The sequence below is a fragment of the Gadus chalcogrammus genome, chromosome 15, assembly GCF_026213295.1.
Source record: "Gadus chalcogrammus isolate NIFS_2021 chromosome 15, NIFS_Gcha_1.0, whole genome shotgun sequence".
NCBI lineage: Eukaryota > Metazoa > Chordata > Actinopteri > Gadiformes > Gadidae > Gadus > Gadus chalcogrammus.
Genome location: NC_079426.1, coordinates 25,673,064 through 25,695,927, shown reverse-complemented (window position 1 = coordinate 25,695,927; position 22,864 = coordinate 25,673,064). Strand labels below are relative to the sequence as shown.

The following is a 22,864-nucleotide window of genomic DNA, read 5'->3' as shown; positions in this document are numbered from 1 at the left end:
CTGAAATTTGAATACCTTATTCTAGGGCCTAACTGGGACCCCCACACTGAAACTTGGCCCGGTCGGACCCCGAGGGCAGGAAGGGGGGGCCTGCCCTCGGGGTCCGACCGGGCCAAGTTTGGGTGCGGGGGTCCCAGTTAGGCCCTAGAATTCCTGCCCTCGGGGTCCTACCGGGTCAATTTTTGTTGCGGGGGTCCCAGTTAGGCCCTAGAATATGGTATTCAAATTTCAGGGCGGTAGGACCTTCTGGTGGATCGGAAGCATATCTCTCCTTGATGTTGCCCTGCGCCATTGAGCAGTTTACATAGGAATGAATGGGCGCCACTTTGGAATCCGGTGTCCATTCTATAATATGTCCATGATTGACAGTAGCGTCGTCTTGTTGTTTACCTTCCTAATTTCCGGATTTCCCTATGGTCTCTGCGGGAAACGTCACAACGCCTTGAACTGTGGGTAATTCCCTCAGGTGAACTGATGCAGACCCACGGAAAAGGGCTCGGTAAGTGTGGACTCAAACCCTTTGGAATTCGACATTGGGACAATAATTTTGCAAGAACGCGCATCAATGTCAGTCAGAGTCTGGACATTAGGATTGGGCCATCCAATGCCTCTGCCTCCTCCATGCTGCCACGATACCTTGGATCCAAGATGGTGGCCTTTCTCAGGAGGACTTGGATTCCAGGTGATTTGTATTTTTCAGTCAGGACCCTGCACATGTTTTGTTTAATGCCGGCTGTCAGTGCAGTGTCATCGGGGCCTGGAGAGAGAAGGTCGTCTTTAATCAGTTCCAGCACAGGTTTAACTGAGGACACTGTGAAAGATTTTTCCCCAGAGAGGACGTCTGTGAAGTCAGCTAGTGGTTTCATTGCTGCGTTGATGGACTCCAACACAGAAACATCCTGCCAGGTTGGTTTGAGGTGGCTATATTTTCTGTCTTGAACCAGGACACTTCTTATGGCTGGAAGTAGCTCAAGCACCCTCTCTACCATCTTCTGCTTAGTGCCCCATCGTGTGACAACATCCTGTGGGAAAGATAATAATGTTCTTGTTCATTAGTTAGTCTATGTCTATGTATTTTTATATGCCAGTGCATACGACTACAGACTCAATTAGATTCTACAGGTTATTCTCCAGGTCTACAGGCTACTATGAAATAAGAATAACAACTCTTTAAATATTTTCTGTTGCAAATTAGTTCAAGTTCAAGTTTATTATAGCCATTTCAACAATATATAAAATACAGTTGATAGGAATTTGTTTTGGTATGCTCACATGTATTACACAGCAACATAACAACACAACATAACAACACAAAAAGCCAAAACGGTACATAAATAACAAGGAGTACAACACTTAACACACATAAAAAACACACAATGCATGGTTCGCAGAGAATGACAGCAGTAAAGTACAGTACAGTGGTGCAAAAACTGCAAGTGAGGTAGACCATGAAGATCTTAAAGACCTTGAAGTGCTTAGTGCTTGTTCAAGTGGCGTATAGCTTGTAGGTAGGTACTATCCCTAAAGCGTGATGTTTTACTTGTGATGCTTCTGTACCTCCTCCCTGATGGTAAGAGTGTGAATAAGTGGTGTGCTGGATGAGAGGGGTCAGAGATGATCTTCCTAGTTTTCCTGGAAATTCTGGTGTCATAGTGCAAGCCTATGGTAGGCAGACTACAGCCAATGATTTTAGAGGCCTTGCGTACTACCCTCTCAAGCTGTTGTTTGTCCTGGCTGGTAGCACTACCATACCAGACCAGGATGGAGAAGGTGAGCACGCTTTCGATGGCTGCACGATAAAAATGGGTCATGCCTGCCTGACTTACCCCAAACTTCCTCAGCTGACGGAGGAAGTATAATCTCTGATGGGATTTGGAAATAATAAGACTAATGTTCAGGTTCCATGATAGGGACTGGTGGATAGTGGTGCCTAAGAAACGGAAGGAGGAGACCCACTCCACAACTTGGCCATTAATGGAGATGGGAAGGTGCTGGCCTGCCTTTTTCCTATAGTCAATTATGAGTTCTTTGGTTTTGGTTGTATTTAGTATAAGGTTATTGTCTTCACACCACTGCACCAGCTGTTCAACCTCACTCCGGTAGGTAGATTCGTCCCCATCAGATATGAGGCCTATGACAGTGGTGTCATCTGCAAACTTTAACATTTTAACAGATGCAGAGTTTGATGTACAATTATTAGTGTAAAGAGAAAATAATAGAGGTGACAAGACACACCCTTGTGGGGCGCCAGTGTTCACAATCCTTGGTGATGACACATTATTCTGGATTTTAACACACTGTTTCCTACTGGACAGGAAGTTTAAGATCCACTGACAAAGTAGAGCATTAACTCCTGCGGCCAGGAGAAAGTTGAACAGTCTGACAGGAATGATGGTATTGAAAGCCGAGCTAAAATCAATGAACAGTACACGGGCATAGGTGGACTTAGTGTTCAGATGTTGCAGAATGAAATGTGTGCAAAGTGAAACTGCATCGTCCACTCCCCTATTAGCCCTGTAGGCAAATTGGTGAGGGTCTAGCGTGATGTACGTCAAGTACCTACAAACTAGGCGCTCAAGTACCTTCATAACTACAGAAGTAAGTGCCACAGGCCTATAATCATTAAGACAGGTTATGTTAAATTAAACTATAGAATAGAGATTTATTGCACAGTAATACATTATACATCGAAATTCAGTGCACTGCACTCACTACTGGACTCATAGAAAAAAAGTAGAGCAATAAATAGTCAATAAATAATACATTCTCATCGTCTCATTCACTCAGTCAGTACATTCATGTCGTCATACACTGTACCATAAACTCAGTGCAATTGTAATCATTCGATGCATTAAATTAAACTATCAATGAATTAAACATCTCTCACCAGTATTAGACTGTGTTAGGGGAGATTAGCCTCACTCTGTGCCTTCCTCAGGTTTCTCCTCTCAAGCCAGCTCATGTTGAATAGGTTGACCATACTTTTACAGAGTCCTACTGCACGCGCTGTCCGATCTTTGTCGCTGTCCAGACCATGGCACACAGCAAGGTGGAGGTTGTGGCCAAAGCAATTGATCAAGGACCAGCCAAGATTCCTTATTGCAGCAACAATGTTAGCACCATTATCTGTAGTGATACAGACTAGTTTGTGCTCATCCAGTCCCCAGTCTGCTACAGCAGACTTCAGGTTTTCTCCAAGGATGTCAGCAGTATGATTATCTGGGACATATCTGGTCTCTAAAACTTGTGTGCAGGGTCCAGTCAGCAGTTATGTAGTGCATGGTCAAGTTCATATAGGGGGTCACATATCTGTAGTGGCTGAGTAAAATGCAATGTCTTTGATCTCCTTTAGTATGTCGTCTTTAATACTGTTGTACAGTTGTGGAAATGCCATTTGACACGTATGTTCTCCCAGGCAATTCGTAGTTGCTGTCAAATGTTGTCAGCATTCGTCGAAATGCAGGCTTTCCCATGATACTAAAGGGCATCATCTCTCTAGCGATGAAGCAACCTACACGTCAGTGAGCGCGCACCAGTCTGTGTTGTACTTTGTTTGCCGACTAAACGCCCCAGTGATTGTGGGTTAGGGAAGATGGAGACTTCCCATCTGTTCGTTTTGTCCCAAGCTGGGAGAACTGCATCGGGTGATTGTGTTTAGGGTGAAGATTCATGAATGTTGTATTGGCGTGTTTGTCAATATTGTTTTCAAACAAATGCGACATCTCGGGTCGCTCAGGTTAGTAGGTTCGCCCCGACGGTTGCGTTTGAAGCCGAAGTGGTCCAAAAAAGCAGCTGTCGCGTTCGGCCTAGACACCAACTCCATCTTTTTATTCCTCCAAAGTTTTGTTCTCTTGCTCTCCTCTTCACAGGGCACTCTCATGCTGCACTCTGTGTAAAGCCAGTATATCAAAAGTAAAAACTATTGATATCCAGTCTCTTTGATAGATAGAGACACAAGGAAAACAAACAAGCGTGCGAATGGAAATTATTGCATCCGGCAAAAGATTATCGCTCATTTTAATTTATCGCGCAATTAATTGATTAATTGCTTATCGCGACAGGCCTATCCATAGTCACTGGAACAAGTGGCCTGTCGTTGATGATCGCTGCAATTTCTGCCATGAAAGTCACCAGCACTTTGAGGGTGAGCTTGTCTTTCAGCTTGAGGAACATTGCGTCCAGAATTCTCCTCGCCACCCCTATCATTCTCTCCCATGATCCACCACAATCGGATGCATGTGGAGGATTAAAGGACCAGGTGCAGCCCTTGTCTGAGCGGTAAGTCTTTACTGCGGTGCTGTTAATGTTTGAGGCTATCTTCAGTTCTTTACAGGCGCCAATGAAGTTTGTGAGGTAGACGAACATCTCCAGGCAACCTGAACCTGTTGGCTCGTCAGTGTCCTCGTATGCGCTGGTGTAATGCTGCTGTGAGACAAGACAATGTGGAGCAGTATTGTTCTGATGTGGATAGAAAGGACTAGCTTCAGGCTTTAGTGGTGGAGGTTACACGTTGTGGCTAGGGACCGGCGCTGTCTTTGCCCGTGTGTCACTGTTATCACATGACTGTAATTCTGAATCCCTTTCTTTAAGTTGATCAAGCAAATACTGCTTTGTGCATTGTGAGGCTTCTAAAGGAACAGAGTCTATGTTCAGGTCACAACTATGTCTCTAACTCTTTACATCAGGAGCAGCTTCAAATGCCTCTGCTTCAGCAATGGCTGCTGCAGCCTCTTTTTTATGTTTGAGCATTTCTAAAGACACTACCAACTTAGTTTGTTGTAGCCTCCTCTTTAGCATAGGATAGCCGTGCCTTTGCTGCTTCGGCTTTTGCTCTTGCTCTGACTGCTGCAGACCCCGCTGATGATGAACTTGGTCTCTCTGAACAAAATACTTGTGAGTGTGTCCTTTACAATGCGCTGTGGGGGTTCTCCTGTGTTGCTGTACTTCCATGCGAACTCTCCTCTGTAGCACTTGACTGTAGAGAATGCTCCGTTGATCGTCCACTGGATGGGTATGACAACGTCATGTCGGTTGGCTTCCAACTTTCTCTGCTTTATCTCGCTTGCTCTATAGCCGTTGTTTCACTGTGCCGTCCTCGGCATGTCTACTAATACCCTGACGGCCAGCTAAACTCTTTCCCAAAACACCAAGACTCCGCAGATGTATTTCTCACTTCCACAGGTTTATTGGAAGCACATGGAAAAAGGTGAAACTGCAACACAACACACGAATAAAAAGGCAGAGAAATCTGAAATCTCATTTGTACTCATCTCAAACAAATAATGAAGAATATTAACTTGAAAACAACCTTCTTTTTGGTCATTACAACACTATTATCGTCGTCAAATGACCCACATGTGACATAACATGGTATTTGTGTAGCCGTAGTACATTTGAACTATCTTGAGATGAAAACTATAAAAACTTTACACTAACGTCAAAACAGTGATGAATACTTTCAAATTAATTCAAAATACAAAGAATACATACCAACAATGCTATGTAAAGCACAAGATTTTGACGGATTCGATTAAATTGTTATGGATTTAACAGATTTGAACGAAGCGCTGAACCAGCGAGTTTACTTCCTGGAGTCACGCGATAGGCCGATTAAAACCATGCGCCTTAAAGTGAACGCGTCCTGAATAGAAACGCATAGGAAATTCATATTCCTGGAACACATACCGTATTGGTCCGAATATAAGACGACCCTGATTATAAGACGACTCCCCGTGTTCAACAAAAACATTTATAAAAAAAGATTTGCAGACCAGATTTGCGCTGACTGTTGGCATCTTTGAGACGTTGTTTTTGTGCTCGCCATCTTCTTACGTTACACTCCGTGACCCCGAACTTCTTGGCAGCTTGTCAGTTGTTACTTGACTCATGCCTTATTGATGACCATTATTTTAAAATTGGCATCATAGCTCCTCCGCTGTTGTTGATTGACCTGACCCACTTTTAAGCCACTTGTCTCTAAATGGTCACCCTGTCTTTCCATATTTAAACACCGGTAACGGGCTGGTTGTTAAGGACACTGGACTACTTCTTCCCGGAACCAATTTTTTTGGCGCCACCTGGGGCCATGAATGTGTATTGACATTTAATGGGAGCGGCGAAGAAGAGAAGCTGCGCTCTGAATACTAGACCCCGAATATAAGACAACCCGACTTTTTCAGAACTATTTCGAGGGGAAAAAAGGCCGTCTTATATTCGGACCAATACGGTTATTATGTAATGCTGACTAAATATAAAGCATTTATTTTTTACCTGTAACATTAAACTTCTTACTCATAACAAAACAGCTTGTTCTTCTTGTCTGTTCTTCGAGCCCTTCATTGCTTACTGATACTGCGTCTCAATTGGTTTTATTTTGTATCAGTATTAAAAAAAACATCTGAAAGGCTATAACAAATACAAAGTTATCATCAGGCCTTTCATCGCTATCTTCTTTTTCAGGAAAGTGACGGCCAGACCTGAGCAACTTCATGGAGTCAGGGGAGTGGGTTCTGAAGGACTACCGTGGCTGGAAGCACTGGGTGTACTACCCCTGCTGCCCCAACAGCCCCTTCCTGGACATCACCTACCACTTCCTCATGCTGCGCCTGCCGCTCTACTTCATCGTCAACGTCATCATCCCCTGCATGCTGTTCTCCTTCCTCACCGGCCTGGTCTTCTACCTGCCTACTGACTCAGGTAGGGAGGTCTTCTCAAACAGACTCAGGTAGAGAGGTCTTCTCCCACAGACTCAGGTAGGGAGGGCTTCTACCCACAGATTCAGATAGGGAGGTCTTCTACCCACAGACTCAGGTGGAGGTCTTAAATCTGCTGCCCAGACTCAGGTAGGGAGGTATTCTCCAACAGACATGGGAAGGTCTTCTATCTGCCCAGACGCAGGTTGTCTCGCCGTTCTTCATTTGGACCATGGGTACAGAAGATGAGGTCAGCTCGACTTGCTTCCAAAGATATCAAGAACTCGTGACTTAAAAAAAAAATTGTGTTTATTTTTACATACAAAAATTCACCAAACTGTCTTCTAAATTAAGAAAATGGTACTGGGAAACTAAAAACCTTTATAAGTAACGAGTACACTTAAATAGTAACAAACTAAACTTAATATGCGCGGTCGAAAGACTTTTTTAAACTGCCGCCTCTTTCCCTTGACATTCTGTGTCTGACAAACACACACCTGGCCTTATATTACCTGGGAGGTGCCAAGCCTGCACAGACCCCTACATGCTAAATGCAAGAAAAACATTTCCAGCCTGCACTTTTGCTGAAATTACATGTGACTTTCTTTCCCACATGGACTATTCCCACATCTTGGCGAAGACATTGTATTTTCATAAATAATAAAATAATAAAAAGTAAGACCCAAAGAAAGTAAAGCAGAAAATCAATATCCCCAATTAAACATCTGCGACACAAGTAGAAAAAACCTCAGTGCCTCTTATCATGTGGGGTCTGAAGTAGGCATTTAGTATTAGTCCATCTCGGTGCTGCTCTCTCTCTCTCAGGGGAGAAGATGACCCTTTCCATCTCGTTGCTGCTCTCTCACTGTGTTCTGGTGACTCTCTCTCTCTCTCTCTCATCTTGTTCTGGTGACTCTGTCTCTCTCTCAGGGGAGAAGATGACCTTGTCCATCTCGGTGCTGCTCTCTCACATGTGTTCTGGTGATTCTCTGTCTCTCTCAGGGGAGAAGATGACCCTGTCTATCTCGGTACTGCTCTCTCTCACCGTGTTCCTACTGGTCATCGTGGAGCTCATCCCGTCCACGTCCAGCGCCGTGCCACTAATCGGGAAGTACATGCTCTTCACCATGGTTTTTGTCATCTCCTCCATCATTGTCACCGTCATCGTGATCAACACCCACCACCGCTCGCCCAGCACTCACACCATGCCCCACTGGGTCCGCAAGGTACAGCTCGGAAATGTGCATACACAGCAAAACATTAACCCCACACAAATAAACCCAGATACACACAAATAAACCCAGATGCACATTCTCTCTCTCTCTCTCTCTCTCTCTCTCTCTCTCTCTCTCTCTCTCTCTCTCTCTCTCTCTCTCTCTCTCTCTCTCTCTCTCTCTCTCTCTCAAACCATCCCCAACATGATGTTCTTCTCCACCATGAAGAGACCGAGCCAGGAGATCCGCCAGAAAAGGCTCTCCCCCATTGAGATGGACATCTCTGACATCTCAGGTCTACACCAAACACAACACCAACAGTCTGTAAATTAAACCCTGATTCTGATGTTGAAACACACGTTTGCCATGTAAACATGCTAAAACACACGGGTGCTATGCTAAAAGTGTAAGCAGACTCCGTAATCCACTATAACCTGTTATGCACCTGGCCTAGGGGCGCCAGGCTACACAACAAAAAGACGGGAGACAAGAGTTTTCCAATCAAAATAAGTATTTAATCAAACCAAGCCAATCCAAGTGCTCAAATTATAATAAAAGTATGGGATGTGGAAGTCAGTAAGTCCGTAGTGTGGAGTGTGTATGCATGAGTGGATTATATGTGTGTGTGTTGTTTCAACATAAGTGTTGAAAGGTGTGCATGGCTATGGAGCTGAAAAGAACAGAGAGGGAAGGACTGGGGAAGCAGACTCTTATAGGGCATTGGCACCCGGGCCCAGGTGCACGCCAATCACTCCTAATGACCAATTAAGTAGGTCTCTGCTCCCCAGTCCTAGAAACAAATGGAAGACACAACATACAGGGAACCGTCACAAACCTTTGACCCTTTTCCTGTTTGAAGGGAAGCCCACCCCGACTAACGTGCCCCTGAACTCCCAAATCACCAAGAACCCTGAAGTGCGCAGCGCCATCGAGGGCGTGAGCTACATCGCAGAGACCATGAAGTCAGACGAGGAGGCAAACAACGTGAGTCCATACTGCCTCTTCAGTCAGCCATACCTATCCTTTATTGTTAGGACAAAGGTCAAAATGTTAAAAGGGAAATTTATTTAATTAATTCGTCATTTTGAAACATTGCACCAGAGTGCAGCACTGAACGGTTGCAGGTCAGGTGAGGTGAGGTGACAGTGAGTTAATTTTTTCACGCTTCCGGATATGCACTTTGTTTGAGGTATGTAAATGGTCGAGACAAAACCCAAACAAACTAAACTGGGTGCGCATCAATGTAATGATGCCTGCATAAATGCTATTGGTTTTCAACTTTACAACCTGCTGGAAACACCTGGCAACCTTTGAACCAAAAATTCGGCAAATCTTGAAAATAAACAAAATACGTTTTCAAAGGATTGAGTGCTGCACTTCGACCTATGTTGTGCTCAATGCCATTTTCGTCAACCTCTCAAGTACTAATAATAGTCTGATCAATGCAGAGTATACTGTTATAGCGTTAGACTGGAGCACTAGGTATTGGACAGTGATCCCTTATGTGTACAATACTAACATAACTGAGGATAATCCAGAAGAACCTTGTATTAATGACCAGATGGATTGTATATCCATATTGCTCAGAATCAGTGGTCTTGCATGTGTCGAGGCGTGGCCTGTTGTTGACCCTGAGTCCCCTACCACTCCAGGCGGCCGAGGAGTGGAAGTTCGTTGCCATGGTGCTGGACCACATCCTGCTGTGCGTGTTCATGGCTGTGTGCATCATCGGCACGCTTGGGGTGTTCGCTGGACGGCTCATCGAGCTCAACACGCTGTAGTGAGCACGCCTCCTCTGAAGGCAGAGTGGTCCACCTGCATATGGAGCCCGATACACAGAGAAGGACTCCTTCCGAGTCTGCATTTCACCCGTTTCATAATACACATATTTTTGTGTATGATGCAGTTCATTTTGCTGATTAAGTCCAGGTCATGAAGAACCAAACATATATCCATTGACTTGTACTTAGCTAAGACAAGCGAAGCCTTTGGGGGAACTGGTTAGACAGACCAATACGTCTTCCCATATGGATGATATGACATTAATATCTGCTTCATTAATCACCAGCACTAAGTCATAGGACTTAGTGTTATTCTGGCATATCATATGATTATATTATTGGATTGTTTTCTACTTGTTTACACATTGTTGACACATTGAGGCATGGTTTGATTGAGTTTCCCGGCCTATAGAAATCTATAAAAAACATGAATGGGTGGAACTATAGAGTCTGTTAAATCCCCATGTGTCCGTACCCTTTGTAGGTGCCAGTATTTTCCTGTTTGTATGCATCTCATAAAAAAAGTATATACTGTACTGTATAAAAATAAGTTCCAATAACTAAAGTAATGTGTCAATCCAACAGTATGTGCTTTCCTTCAGATTGATGGCCTGATCACCAGCACCCCATGGAAGTAGTCGCACCCCCCACGCAGAGGCCCCTAGTACCCTCAAGATGATACCATTACAAAATACACATCCCCACAAGGGCTACAGCAATAACCAATAACAAAATCATGACACTATATCAATTGCAATGTTTCCAAAGTGTATTTGATGGCAAACACAGTAAATCCAGAATTGGTCAAATACTGAAAGTGCAAAAGCAGTCATATGCTTGAAAACCTAATTCAACAGACATGGCATTGGAGAGCTTAAAAAGCAATGATGTGATATTGAATTGAACCAGCGTTTTGATAAATAATTAGGCCAACATTGCCATCAGGGTTAAATCGACTAATCTGCTTTACATTAGTGCTAAAATAATATACAATGTAAACACATATAGCAGCCAAGGCACACAGAGGGACTGCAAAAGGTGCCAACCAAAACAATCAGAACAATAATGGTTATCTGAAAGAATATCTATATGCTAGAACAGTGACTGCTATAACGCTAAAAAGCCTCAAGTAATGCTTGCTAACAAACACGGTACAAAGCGTCACCCAACCCTCTCACACCAGGACTGGTTTCAGTGGCAGACTCTTTACATGCAGGAATCGTGGATGCATGTAGCCTAGAGTAAATTGTTCTTTCGAGTAAAATCACCTAGAATAGCTAGAATAGGACTCATTTCTAAATCAATTCAATAATATTTTCAGAAAGTGTCTGAAAACAATGTACAAGTAGGATGAAGATCAGCTGGTTTCTGTAGACATAAACTGACTGGTTAAGATAAAGCAGATTAATAGCTCAAAAGAAACCCCTTAATAAACTTATTTCAGATGAAAAGTAGGTACTGGAGTTACACTGTGGATATGGTTGATCATAGTGCCTATCGCCAAATACATGCACAAAGTTTTTAAAACGTAAGATAATATGTACATATGGATTGATGTTATATTATGTTGACAAGACCATAACAGGATCCTACATTCTGATTATGGGAGAAATAAATTGACAGAAAAAACCGGCACACATTTTAGTATTCAGTATTCTGTCGTGCATGTCCATTTCTGTGCGTCACACAGGAATAGGTCCAAACTAGTGGTATTTACCTCTCTGATTATTTTTATCAGTTGAACCTGACCATCTGGTTAACAGAGGGTTTTGTTGGAGTCTTTGGTAGACGGGATGGAGACCGTTCTATTCATGACTTCTAGCTCATAAACCAATGTCCTCCTTCGGGTCACATTATAAGTATCGCCCTCAGACACAATGTGAGGATTTAATTAAGATTGCAATAAATATAGTGTTTAAGATCCAAATAATGTGAGACAATGATTACATAATTCTACTTTGCAGTTACTTTAAATTATCGTTAAGACAAGCCCATGCTATAGTCAACATATCAAATATCTTAAAGGGGTAGTTCGGAATTTTGGACATAGGGCCTGATTCCGAAGTGAGCATTGGTATTCTATATCACTGGAGACAGTTTAAAACATTTCATTCAGTCCTTCTAGTTGCAGAGTTCGCTCGTGCTAGGCTAGCGCAAGTCAACGGGCAATGCTAGCCTGCTATTAAAAACAGTCTTACCCACTCCACAGTACACCCGAGGTAAATCAATTATAACGCCAGACTATAGATTTAAATGTCTGTGTTGATAGAATAATGTTAGAAATAAAACTAACCATGCATCGCATGAATCATCGAGGGACTACTTTCTCAGCAGAAGCGGAATTCTACTATGCGCTAGTTAGGTTTGTAACCAAATCACGACAGAAGAACGTAAACAGAAGCGTGGGACAGAAGCGCAATTGAACGACTAGGCAACATGATGGTTCAGTGTGCTTTTAGAAATTGTAGAAATAAACGGTACAGATGAGCACCACAAAGTTTCCACCAATTTCCAGTGCGAGATCCAGAAAGGACTCAACTGTGGCTTGTTGCTGCTGGCTTTGACATCAAAACACCGGCTCGTACATGTACGGTTCGTTGGATACAACAAATTCCTCATAATCGTCTTCAAAAGCAGATGCATCGCTAACTCCTCCAAACGTGGCCATATCTTGTTAATTTAATACGCTTGTAGAATTCCTTCGTTCACTGTACTCTGCGTTTGTAGCAATGACAGCGGCAGGTAACCTAGGTATCAGTCCGCCGCTGCCGTAGCCTACGTACAGGAATATAAACACTGCTGCTGAGACCCCGCAATTCCCTCAAAATGCAATGCAATGCAAGGTTGGTTTTATTTCTAACATTATTCTATAAACAGACATTTAGATGTATAGTCTGTCGTTATAATTGATTTACCTCGGGTGTACTGTGGAGTGGGTAAGACTGTTTTTAATAGCAGGCTAGCATTGCCCGTTGACTTGCGCTAGCCTAGCACGAGCAAACTCTGCAACTAGAAGGACTGAATGAAATGTGTTAAACTGTCTCCAGTGATATAGAATCACTCACTTCGGAATCAGGCCCTATGTCCAAAATTCCGAACTACCCCTTTAAAACTAATCAGAAATCAGAACAATGTTCAAGAATATGCTACATATTCTAACCACTTCTATACAAATAGCATAAATACAATAAATAATTCATAGTATGCGTGGTACCCCAATGGCAGACCCTACTAGTACCCCTTCAAACCCCAAATAGTGGTCAATTATCCAACAAAGAATTCCAATCCGATGATGACTTCAGGCCTGGTTAACATGTTTACGGTACTGAAACATGGTAGCATTACTCTGCGTTTAAAGTGACTGTGAAAACAAAGCTTGAAAAAGTGTGCTGTGTATTCATCTATTGTTGGTTCACTCATAGTGCACGTGCCAAAACATACAAACAATGGTAGACTACAGTTGTGTTTAGTTGAGTTGAATCCCATGGCAGCATGGCCTTCATCATGTGTTGGACTGGCACCTGAAGAAGAAGCCCTCTGAGACATGCTCCTCAGTTCGTATGTCTGATCAGCACCTTTTCTTCTGGAAGGAGAGATTTTCTAGAAGAAATCCCTTTAAAAACAGACAGAGAAATACCTTTGCAGGATTGTTTTGACAAGGCCTCAGTTTGTAAGGGAAATAGAGTTGCACTATTGCAGGAGATAATACATTATATACTGACGTTGTAATATGGCCAACCAAAATCCTTGTTTTTCCTATAGTTGGCTATGTTGCATTCTATATTTTGATCAATTCTAAGAGCTATAAAACCACGTTCTGATGGGCAGAAATCATCGTAGCCTAAACCATAGTTACCACAGTTCCTTGGCCGACTCCCTAGTAGTCATCTAGATATGTGCTATGAAGAACCTAACTGGCATTCGTTATTTGAGAAGTCTGTAGCCAATAAGAAGCCAATGATAAATTATATATGAACATGGCTGGATAGAAGCGAACTAAAGAATATTAGCATCACCCACAATAATTGTCATCATCAACGCCTCAACAGATTCCCTGTCTTTCACAACCTGGGAGAAGAGGGGTTCATCCTTAGAGTCTCACTGCAGATCTGACGCTTGTACTTCTGCTTCTTGGCCTTCGCTAGGAGCCTCCTCCGATCCAGCTTCTTCCATTGGTTCTTCAGCACGCTGCTGCTCCTCCACCTCCTCCTCCCCTTTCTGCTGCAGGGACTCCTCTGATTGGCTGTTGTCCACCACCTGCCTGCCAGACTCCTCCTCTTCCCCTACCTCCCTCTCGTCTGAGGCAAAACAGAAAGACAGAGAGATGAAGAAACAAACGAGAAGCAGAAGAAGGGAACGCGGGAACAGGAGAAAAATGAGTTTGATGAAGAGACTGAAACAAGAGCATCAACTGAATTATAGACGCCTTAAAGATGAACCAAACACAAATAAACCTGTATCCAGGGCAAGCAATAATCTAATCTAACGATCATCAGGATTGCCGATGTCAGGAATACCCAAAATCGGAATGGGAAACACTGCCAGAAGCCTGCCATAGTTTTCATCAATGTACACATATCAAAAGTCAGTTGAACCTGTATTATATTATAGTCTATGTTTAATCAGTTAAACCTGTATTATAAACTCTATAGGCATTTTATAAAGTCTATAGGTCCATGGCACACCCTGCAGGCAAGGTCTTGCCTTAGCCAGGCAATGTCTTGCTTGGTTAAAACCTAGGGGCATATTTGCATATTCCAAATGTGTTTTTGTTTATTTTGGGCTTCTTTATTTTTCTGCCCACATGTTTTTTAAACCCGACAAAAGTTTCTAAGTCCCGCCGCTGGTACTGCGATGCCATCAATTTGCATTTACATGAAAATGAACACCCCAAATGTGTAGGGTTCAAGAGGGGAAATTGGTGTGAGAAATCAAGCCGGTATATTACCTCGGCAAATGTGTAAAAACAACGATTTTCAATCAGTGAAACCTGTATTATATACCATGTTCGAACATAAGGGTGCTCATAAGTGTACCTGGTACCAGAGTACCCTAGGCCGAAGATCAATGATCGATTTTGTGATTGTGTCATCTGATCTGAGGCCGCATGTTTTGGACACTCGGGTAAAGAGAGGGGCGGAACTGTCAACCGACCACCATCTGGTTGTGAGTTGGATCAGGGAATGGGGGAAATTTCCGGATAGACCTGGTAAGCCCAAACGAGTAGTGCGGGTGAACTGGGAACGTCTGGAGGAGGCCCCCGTCCTAGGTATCTTCAACTCACACCTCCGGCGGAGTTTTTCTGGCATTCCTGTGGAGGTTGGGGGCATTGAGCCGGAGTGGGCGGTGTTCAAAGCCTCCATTGCTGAAGCTGCGGTGGCTAGCTGTGGCCTCAGGGTCTTAGGCTCCTCAAGGGGCGGTAACCCTCGGACACCGTGGTGGACACCGGTGGTCAGGGAAGCCGTCCGATTGAAGAAGGAGGCCTTCCGGGATATGATATCCTGGAGGACTCCTGACTCGGTTGCAGGGTACCGACAGGCCCGAAGGGCTGCAGCTGCTGCCGTGTCGGAGGCTAAGCAGCGGGTGTGGGAGAAGTTCGGAGAGACCATGGAGAAGGACTTTCGGTCGGCACCAAAGTGTTTCTGGAAGACTATCCGGCACCTCAGGAGGGGGAAACGGGGAACCATCCAAGCTGTGTACAGTAAGGATGGGACTCTGTTGACCTCAACTGAGGAGGTCGTCGGACGTTGGAAGGAACACTTTGAGGAACTCCTGAATCCGAATAACACGCCCTCTATGTTGGAGGCAGAGCTCGAGGTTGATGGTGTTTCGTCGTCAATTTCCCTGGTGGAGGTCACTGAGGTAGTCAAACATCTCCGCAGTGGCAAAGCCCCAGGGATTGATGAGATCCAGCCAGAAATGCTAAAGGCTCTGGGTGTTGAGGGGCTGTCATGGTTCGACACGCCTATTCAACATCGCGTGGGAGTCGGGTACAGTGCCAAAGGAGTGGCAAACCGGGGTGGTGGTTCCCCTGTTCAAAAAGGGGGACCAGAGAGTGTGTGCCAATTACCGGGGTATCACACTTCTCAGCCTCCCTGGTAAAGTCTACTCCAAGGTGCTGGAAAGGAGGGTTCGGCCGATCGTCGAACCTCAGATTGAAGAGGAACAATGCGGTTTTCGCCCCGGACGTGGAACTACGGACCAGCTCTTCACTCTCGCAAGGGTCCTGGAGGGGGCCTGGGAGTATGCCCATCCGGTCTACATGTGTTTTGTGGATCTGGAGAAGGCGTATGACCGGGTCCCCCGGGAGAAACTGTGGGAGGTGCTGCGGGAGTATGGGGTAAGGGGGTCTATCCTCAGGGCCATCCAATCCCTGTACTCCCAAAGCGAGAGCTGTGTTTGCGTCCTCGGCAGCCAGTCAGTTTCGTTCTCAGTGGGTCGCCTTGTCACCAATCCTGTTTGTGATATACATGGACAGGATATCGAGGAGTAGTCGTGGTGGGGAGGGGTTGCAGTTCGGTGGTCTGAGGATCTCGTCGCTGCTCTTTGCAGATGATGTGGTCCTCATTGGATCATCGGCCTGTGACCTTCAGCACTCACTGGATCGGCTGGCGGCCGAGTGTGAAGCGGCTGGGATGAGGATCAGCACCGCTAAATCTGAGGCCATGACTCTTAGCAGGAAACCGATGGATTGCTTACTCCGGTTAGGAAATGAGTCCTTAGCCCAAGTGAAGGAGTTCAAGTACCTCAGGGTCTTGTTCGCGAGTGAGGGTACTATGGAGCGTGAGATTGGCCGGAGAATCGGAGTAGCGGGGGCGGTATTGCGTTCGCTTTACCGCACCGTTGTAACGAAAAGAGAGCTGAGCCGCAAGGCAAAGCTCTCGATCTACCGGTCGATCTTCGTTCCTATCCTCACCTATGGTCATGAGGGCTGGGTGATGACCGAAAGGACGAGATCGCGGGTACAAGCGGCCAAGATGAGTTTTCTCAGAAGGGTGGCTGGCGTCTCCCTTAGGGATAGGGTGAGAAGCTCAGCCATCCGTGAGGAACTCGGATTAGAGCCGCTGCTCCTCTACTTAGAAAGGAGTCAGCTGAGGTGGTTCGGGCATCTGGTAAGGATGCCCACTGGGCGCCTTCCTTGGGAGGTGTTTCAGGCACGTCCAGTGGGGAGGAGACCTTGGGGAAGACCCAGGACTAGGTGGAGAGATTATATCTCAACACTGGCCTGGGAACGCCTCGGGATGCCCCCGTCAGAGTTGGTCAATGTGGCCCGGGAAAGGGAAGTCTGGGGCCCCCTGCTTGAGCTGCTCCCCCCGCGACCCGACCCCGGATAAGCGGACGAAAATGAGATGAGATGAGAAACCTGTATTATTGTGTCTGTGTTTAACCATTTCAACTAATCTTCCAATATGTCATGAATGGCCCTGCCTGATTGGTGACCTTAGAGTCAGTCACCATTGTGTACGCTCATGTCCCTGAGGTTGGTTTTTTTTGTGTTTGATTTGGCTTTATTAATGCAGAGTCAAATAAGTTCATTCGGATATGAAGAGATCAGAAGATGGAATTTGAGAGTGAATCTGTTAACATTGATCCAGTAAAAGTGAGCGGCTCTGCATTCCAAAGAGAGGGACACACATCCATTGAACTCCCTGCAGTCCTCCTGTGGCGCTGCACTAAAAGCCAGGAAACACCCAACGCTGGCACATTCAAATCCCGATAGGTTATAAATAGTTATACACACCATCCATGTTAGACATATCAATAGTCAAGACAACAAGGAAAGAAACACTGAAATCATTGCGACCCTACGGACGATAGTCCTGCCAGGTAAAGAGCCGTAATAATTAATTAAATGTCTTTTCCCATTGGTTGGATACGAATGAAGGGATAATTCACAGAGCTGAGCCAAGGGGAAAAACGACTGCATGACGACGCTTGTGGTTTGTACACCTCTCTCCTACCTCAGCATTGACCTGACGACCTACGCTCTGTTCAGTTAAAACTCTCTCCTACCACAGTATTGACCTGACAACCTTTAACCTGACGACCTACGCTCTGTTCAGTCATAACTCTCTCCTACCAAACTATCAACCTGACGACCTATGATCTGATGCCATTGACCCGACAACCTACGCTCTGTTCAGTTATAACTCTCTCCTACCACACTATCAACCTGACGACCTATGATCTGATGCCATTGACCCGACAACCTACGCTCTGTTCAGTTATAACTCTCTCCTACCACACTATCAACCTGACGACCTATGATCTGATGACATTGACCTGACGACCTACGCTCTGTTCAGTCATAACTCTCTCCTACCACACTATCAACCTGACGACCTATGATCTGATGCCATTGACCCGACAACCTACGCTCTGTTCAGTTATAACTCTCTCCTACCACACTATCAACCTGACGACCTATGATCTGATGCCATTGACCCGACAACCTACGCTCTGTTCAGTTATAACTCTCTCCTACCACACTATCAACCTGACGACCTATGATCTGATGACATTGACCTGACGACCTACGCTCTGTTCAGTCATAACTCTCTCCTACCACACTATCAACCTGACGACCTATGATCTGATGCCATTGACCTGACAACCTACACTCTGTTCAGTTATAACTCTCTCCTAGCGCAGCATTGACCTGACAACCTACAATCTGTTCAGTTATAACTCTCTCCTAGCACAGCATTTACCTGACAACCTTTGACCTGATGACTTTTGACCTGATGACCTATGCTCTGTTTAGTTATAACTCTCTCCTACTGCAGCATTGCCCTGATGACCTTTGACTTGACGACCTACGCTCTGTTAAGTTAAGTGGAATCTTCTCATACCTTATTTTGATATTAAGGACTAAATTCCATTCAGACAGTAAAATCGCACCAGATGTTGCCCCTGATTGTCCTATAACGTTACCTAATCTACAGCAGAGCAGGACTCCACAAGGGGGCGTGGGGAATTAGCTTAAGCAATTGAGATTAAATGAAAATCAGAGGAGAAAAGGAGAGAGGGGAACCTGGATTCTGCAGGGGCTGTGCCAGAGGGTGCTCTGGGGGCTGCTGGCTCTGGATAAAGCTGTGGACAGAGGTCCATGGAGTCGGGGCCCTAGCTAGAGGCAGAATCACACCATTAAAGATGAACTGAATTGAAATCGATAACGTGCCTCATCTCATCTTCATCCGCTTATCCGGGGTCGGGTCGCGGGCGGAGCAGCTCAAGCAGGGGGCCCCAGACTTTCCTTTCCCGGGCCACATTGACCAGCTCTGACGGGGGGATCCTGAGGCGTTCCCAGGCCAGTGTTGAGATATAATCTCTCCTAGTCCTGGGTCTTCCCCGAGGTCTCCTCCCCACTGGACGTATCTGAAACACCTCCCAAGGGAGGCGCCCAGTGGGCATCCTTACCAGATGCCCGAACCACCTCAGCTGACTCCTTTCTAAGTAAAGGAGCAGCGGCTCTAATCCGACTTCCTCACGGATGGCTGAGCTTCTCCCCCTATCCCTAAGGGAGACGCCAGCCACCCTTCTGAGAAAACTCATCTCGGCCGCTTGTACCCACGATCTCGTCCTTTCGGTCATCACCCAACCCTCATGACCATAGGTGAGGATAGGAACGAAGATCGACTTTGCCCAGACTCAGCTCTCTTTTTGTAACAACGGTGCGTAAAGCAAACGCAATACCGCCCCCGCTGCTCCGATTCTCCGGCCAATCTCACGCTCCATCGTACCCTCACTCGCGAACAAGACCCTGAGGTACTTGAACTCCTTCACTTGGGCTAAGGACTCATTTCCTACCCGGAGTAAGCAATCCACCGGTTCACACTCGGCCGCCAACCGATCCAATGAGTGATGAAGGTCACAGGCCGATGATTCAATGATGACCACATCATCTGCAAAAAGCAGTGACGAGACCCTCAGACCATCAAACTGCAACCCCTCCCCACCACGACTACGCCTCGATATCCTGTCCATGTATATCACAAACAAGAATGGTGACAAGGCGCAGCCCTGGCGGAGACCAACACCCACTGAGGACGAAAAATCCTCGGCAGCCAGTCAGTTTCGATAACGTGTTAGAATATGACCATTATAAAATAAATAACACTAAAAAATATTGAAAAAAAATCAATATATAGCTTTTTTTAGCAACAAAAGAAAATGCGTCTTTTAGTATTAGAGCGCCGATGACGTTACTGGCATGGTAGGACTAGGTCGTTGCTGCAGACACGCAAACGTCTTCTACACTGCACGGCGGGAAATAGTGATTTTAATATGGCTGGTTTGAGCCTGTGTGGGACATGCCTGTAGTGTCCGACTGCCAGGTGGAGAGGGATCAATTTCAGGCTCCAGCTCCACCTTCGGATCGTGTGGGTGCTGCCGGAGCATGGACACTGCCATTGAATCGGTTTGCTGCCGAGAGGTCCCGGTCAACCATGACCATCTATGGTTGGATTAGGTTGCATAGGGCATTTCAAACGCTGTGCGGCGAGAGAGAGGTTTTGGAAGTGCCCATGCTCTCTCTAAGGTACGTCCGAGCGGAGACACTGGAGCGCCCCATAAATAGCAAACAAGTAACAAGGCGAAAACGATCTTTCTCTTTTGATGAGTTTCAGGAATATCTCTGTATAGACGGACTTATTGCGGAAACGCAACGAGCTGTACAGACGCTGTAGTACCTACATATTCAAGGCGCTGGTTCTCCACAAAAAAAAGTGGAGCGCATCAAGCCTGCGCGCATCCAGCCTGCGCGCTGTATAAAAATATTCAAGTCGAGGAGGAGATAGTAGTTGTTTAACCCTTTAGATTGAGTAGAAATACTTCTGAATGTACAGTTAGTAATTAAATTGAACAAGGGGCTGTATTTAAAGCTACAAAAAATTATACAAAAAAAACCCTGTAACTTTCAACACAACTCTAACGTCGCTTCAGGCGTCCACACGAATCGTAACACGAAACCGCATAGGTCCGGTTTTAATTGAAACCACCCTGGGACCATGGACCTATTAAAGAACATGGTTTATTATCTGCCTAATAACATGGTTATTAAAGACATGGTTTCACAAAAAAATCGGCTCCGGGTGGACGGGACCTGAAAGACATGTTGGATGCACTTTGGGAGATACACCCGTTGATGAGCATAGATGCGAGGCGGATTCACAAGCGTCACGTTTACTTTAGGTGGATGTTGGCGGTTTACTTTTTAATGGATGTTGATGGATATTGAACAGATGGATATTGCACAGATACATCTTACTATGAAACTACTTCTTCGAGTTTAACTCCCTCTGCATCAGCAATCGGCTAGTCAGCGAACATCAGGGTGAGTAGAAAGAGACATTTGTTGAACTTCTGTTTACAGACCCGCCGTGGTTTAATTAGCAGCTTGGAAACATAGATCTGTGATATCGTCGGAGTAATAGTTTATACACTTTATGGTCGGAGTGCTAGCTTGTGGAGATTGACATGACAGGGGCTATCGGAGGGTTAGTCCGTTTTAAGGGCTGGTTTCCCATTCAAAGGAAGCCTGTGGAAATGTATGATTACCCCAGCTGCCTTGGCCCTTTATAATGCATTACTGCAGCCAGGGGCAATGCGATAAGATGATCCTCCTGTAGACCTGGTTGTTTGTTTTTCTGTAGCCATTTCAGCGAGCCTCAGGAACTGACTCATTACCTGCTATGGCTGCTAGAGCCACAGAGTAGGAGTAGGTTACCATGCAAGTGTCGTAGCGTTGTTGAAATCCAACATGGCGGCGCCACACTTTCACCGTACTATTTAATCCCTTTTAGCAAGTCCAGCCATTTTTTGTTATTGTATCAATGAGAAGGCAGACAATACATCTGTTATATCAGCTAAACTTCAAATTTCAGTTCAGTTCATCTTTAAAGGCTGAGCTCAAAGGTTCAGCAATGATGATGCCGGCACTTTGACTTCCCCATTACATTTGAATGATAAAGAGCCTATACAGATATACTACTTTAGATATGTTGGTCATTCTATATCCAAACACAACGATAAATTCAATGTCTCTTAAAGCTAGGATAGGCTCGTTTTTGAAAAAGTTTTTGTCATGTTTGGTGAAGCTGCCCCCTCATCTCGCCAGCAATCAATACATCCAAAAATCAGGTACCTGTGGCAGGCCTGGTAATGCCCAAGACAGGCCTGTGGTAACGCCTGAGACAGGCCTGTGGTAACGCCTGAGACAGGCCTATAGTAACGCCTGAGACAGGCCTGTGGTAACACCTGTAGTAACCCCATAGACAGGCCTGGAGTAATTGCTGAATCAGTCCTGTGGTAATGCCTGAGACAGGCCTGTGGTAACGCCTGAGAAAGGCCTGTGGTAACGTCTGAGACAGGCCTGTGGTAACGTCTGAGCCAGGCCTGTGGTATCACCGGAGACAGGCCTGTGGTAACGCCTGTAGTAACGCATGAGATAGGACTGTAGTGACGCCTGAGCCAGGCCTGTAGTGACGCCTGACAAAGGCCTTTAGTGACGCCTGACAAAGGCCTTTAGTGACGCCTGACAAAGGCCTTTAGTGACGCCTGACAAAGGCCGGTAGTAATGGCTGTACTAACGCCTGATACAGGCCTGTACTAACGCCTGGCAAAGGTGTGTAGTGGACAGAATCAGGTTTTGTTTAATAATGTGCACATTCCACCTCAAATGTGCTCATAAATACTAAAACGGTCCAATTAATCTGTATATGCATTGTATGGACTGAATACAAATGTATTCATCAAGTACTGTGACGTTTTAGCCAGCAGTGGGGAGGGGGGGTTGTTAAGAATAAAAGGAGAATGAGGCAAACCCAGCCAACAGGTGCAGACTGCAGAGCTATACATTTACATTTAGGGCATTTAGCACACTTACATCAGTTAATACACACATTGACACACCGACGGCAGAGACAACCATGCAAGGCGACAGCTCGTCAGGAGCAGTTTAGGGTTAAAAGTCTTTGATGGAACATGTTAAACGGAGATCTTCTAAAATGTTGCATACGTTATAAAATGTTATAAAGTAAAGTCAAAACCAAAGCAAAGGCAACATATTGGCATAATATTTCCATGTTCCATTTTGCCACAAAGGACCAACTCCAAGTAAGACAAGACAATTGGTTCCATTAAAAGGGGCCATAGCCATAATAAAAAAATGCGTGCT

At 45.3% G+C, this 22,864-nt stretch overlaps 1 protein-coding gene and 1 pseudogene across 2 annotated transcripts in view; one reads left to right on the top strand and one right to left on the bottom strand.

Annotated features, from left to right (window-relative positions):
• The window catches only part of LOC130404238 (acetylcholine receptor subunit alpha-like), a 70,473-nt pseudogene extending 59,978 nt beyond the window's left edge, over positions 1-10,495 (top strand).
• Positions 8,361-22,864, bottom strand: part of LOC130404412 (endoplasmic reticulum junction formation protein lunapark-B-like) — a 65,297-nt gene continuing 50,793 nt past the window's right edge. Inside the window, exons 16-17 of one of the 2 annotated variants that reach the window (XM_056609120.1) lie at positions 13,790-13,985; positions 8,361-13,300 (exon numbers count right to left, since the gene is read on the bottom strand). In XM_056609120.1, the coding sequence (XP_056465095.1) occupies positions 13,288-13,300; positions 13,790-13,985 (209 nt within the window). In that variant the 3' untranslated portion in view covers positions 8,361-13,287. The remainder of the gene's footprint in view (positions 13,301-13,789; positions 13,986-22,864) is intronic. The other variant, XM_056609121.1, reaches the window with a different exon arrangement.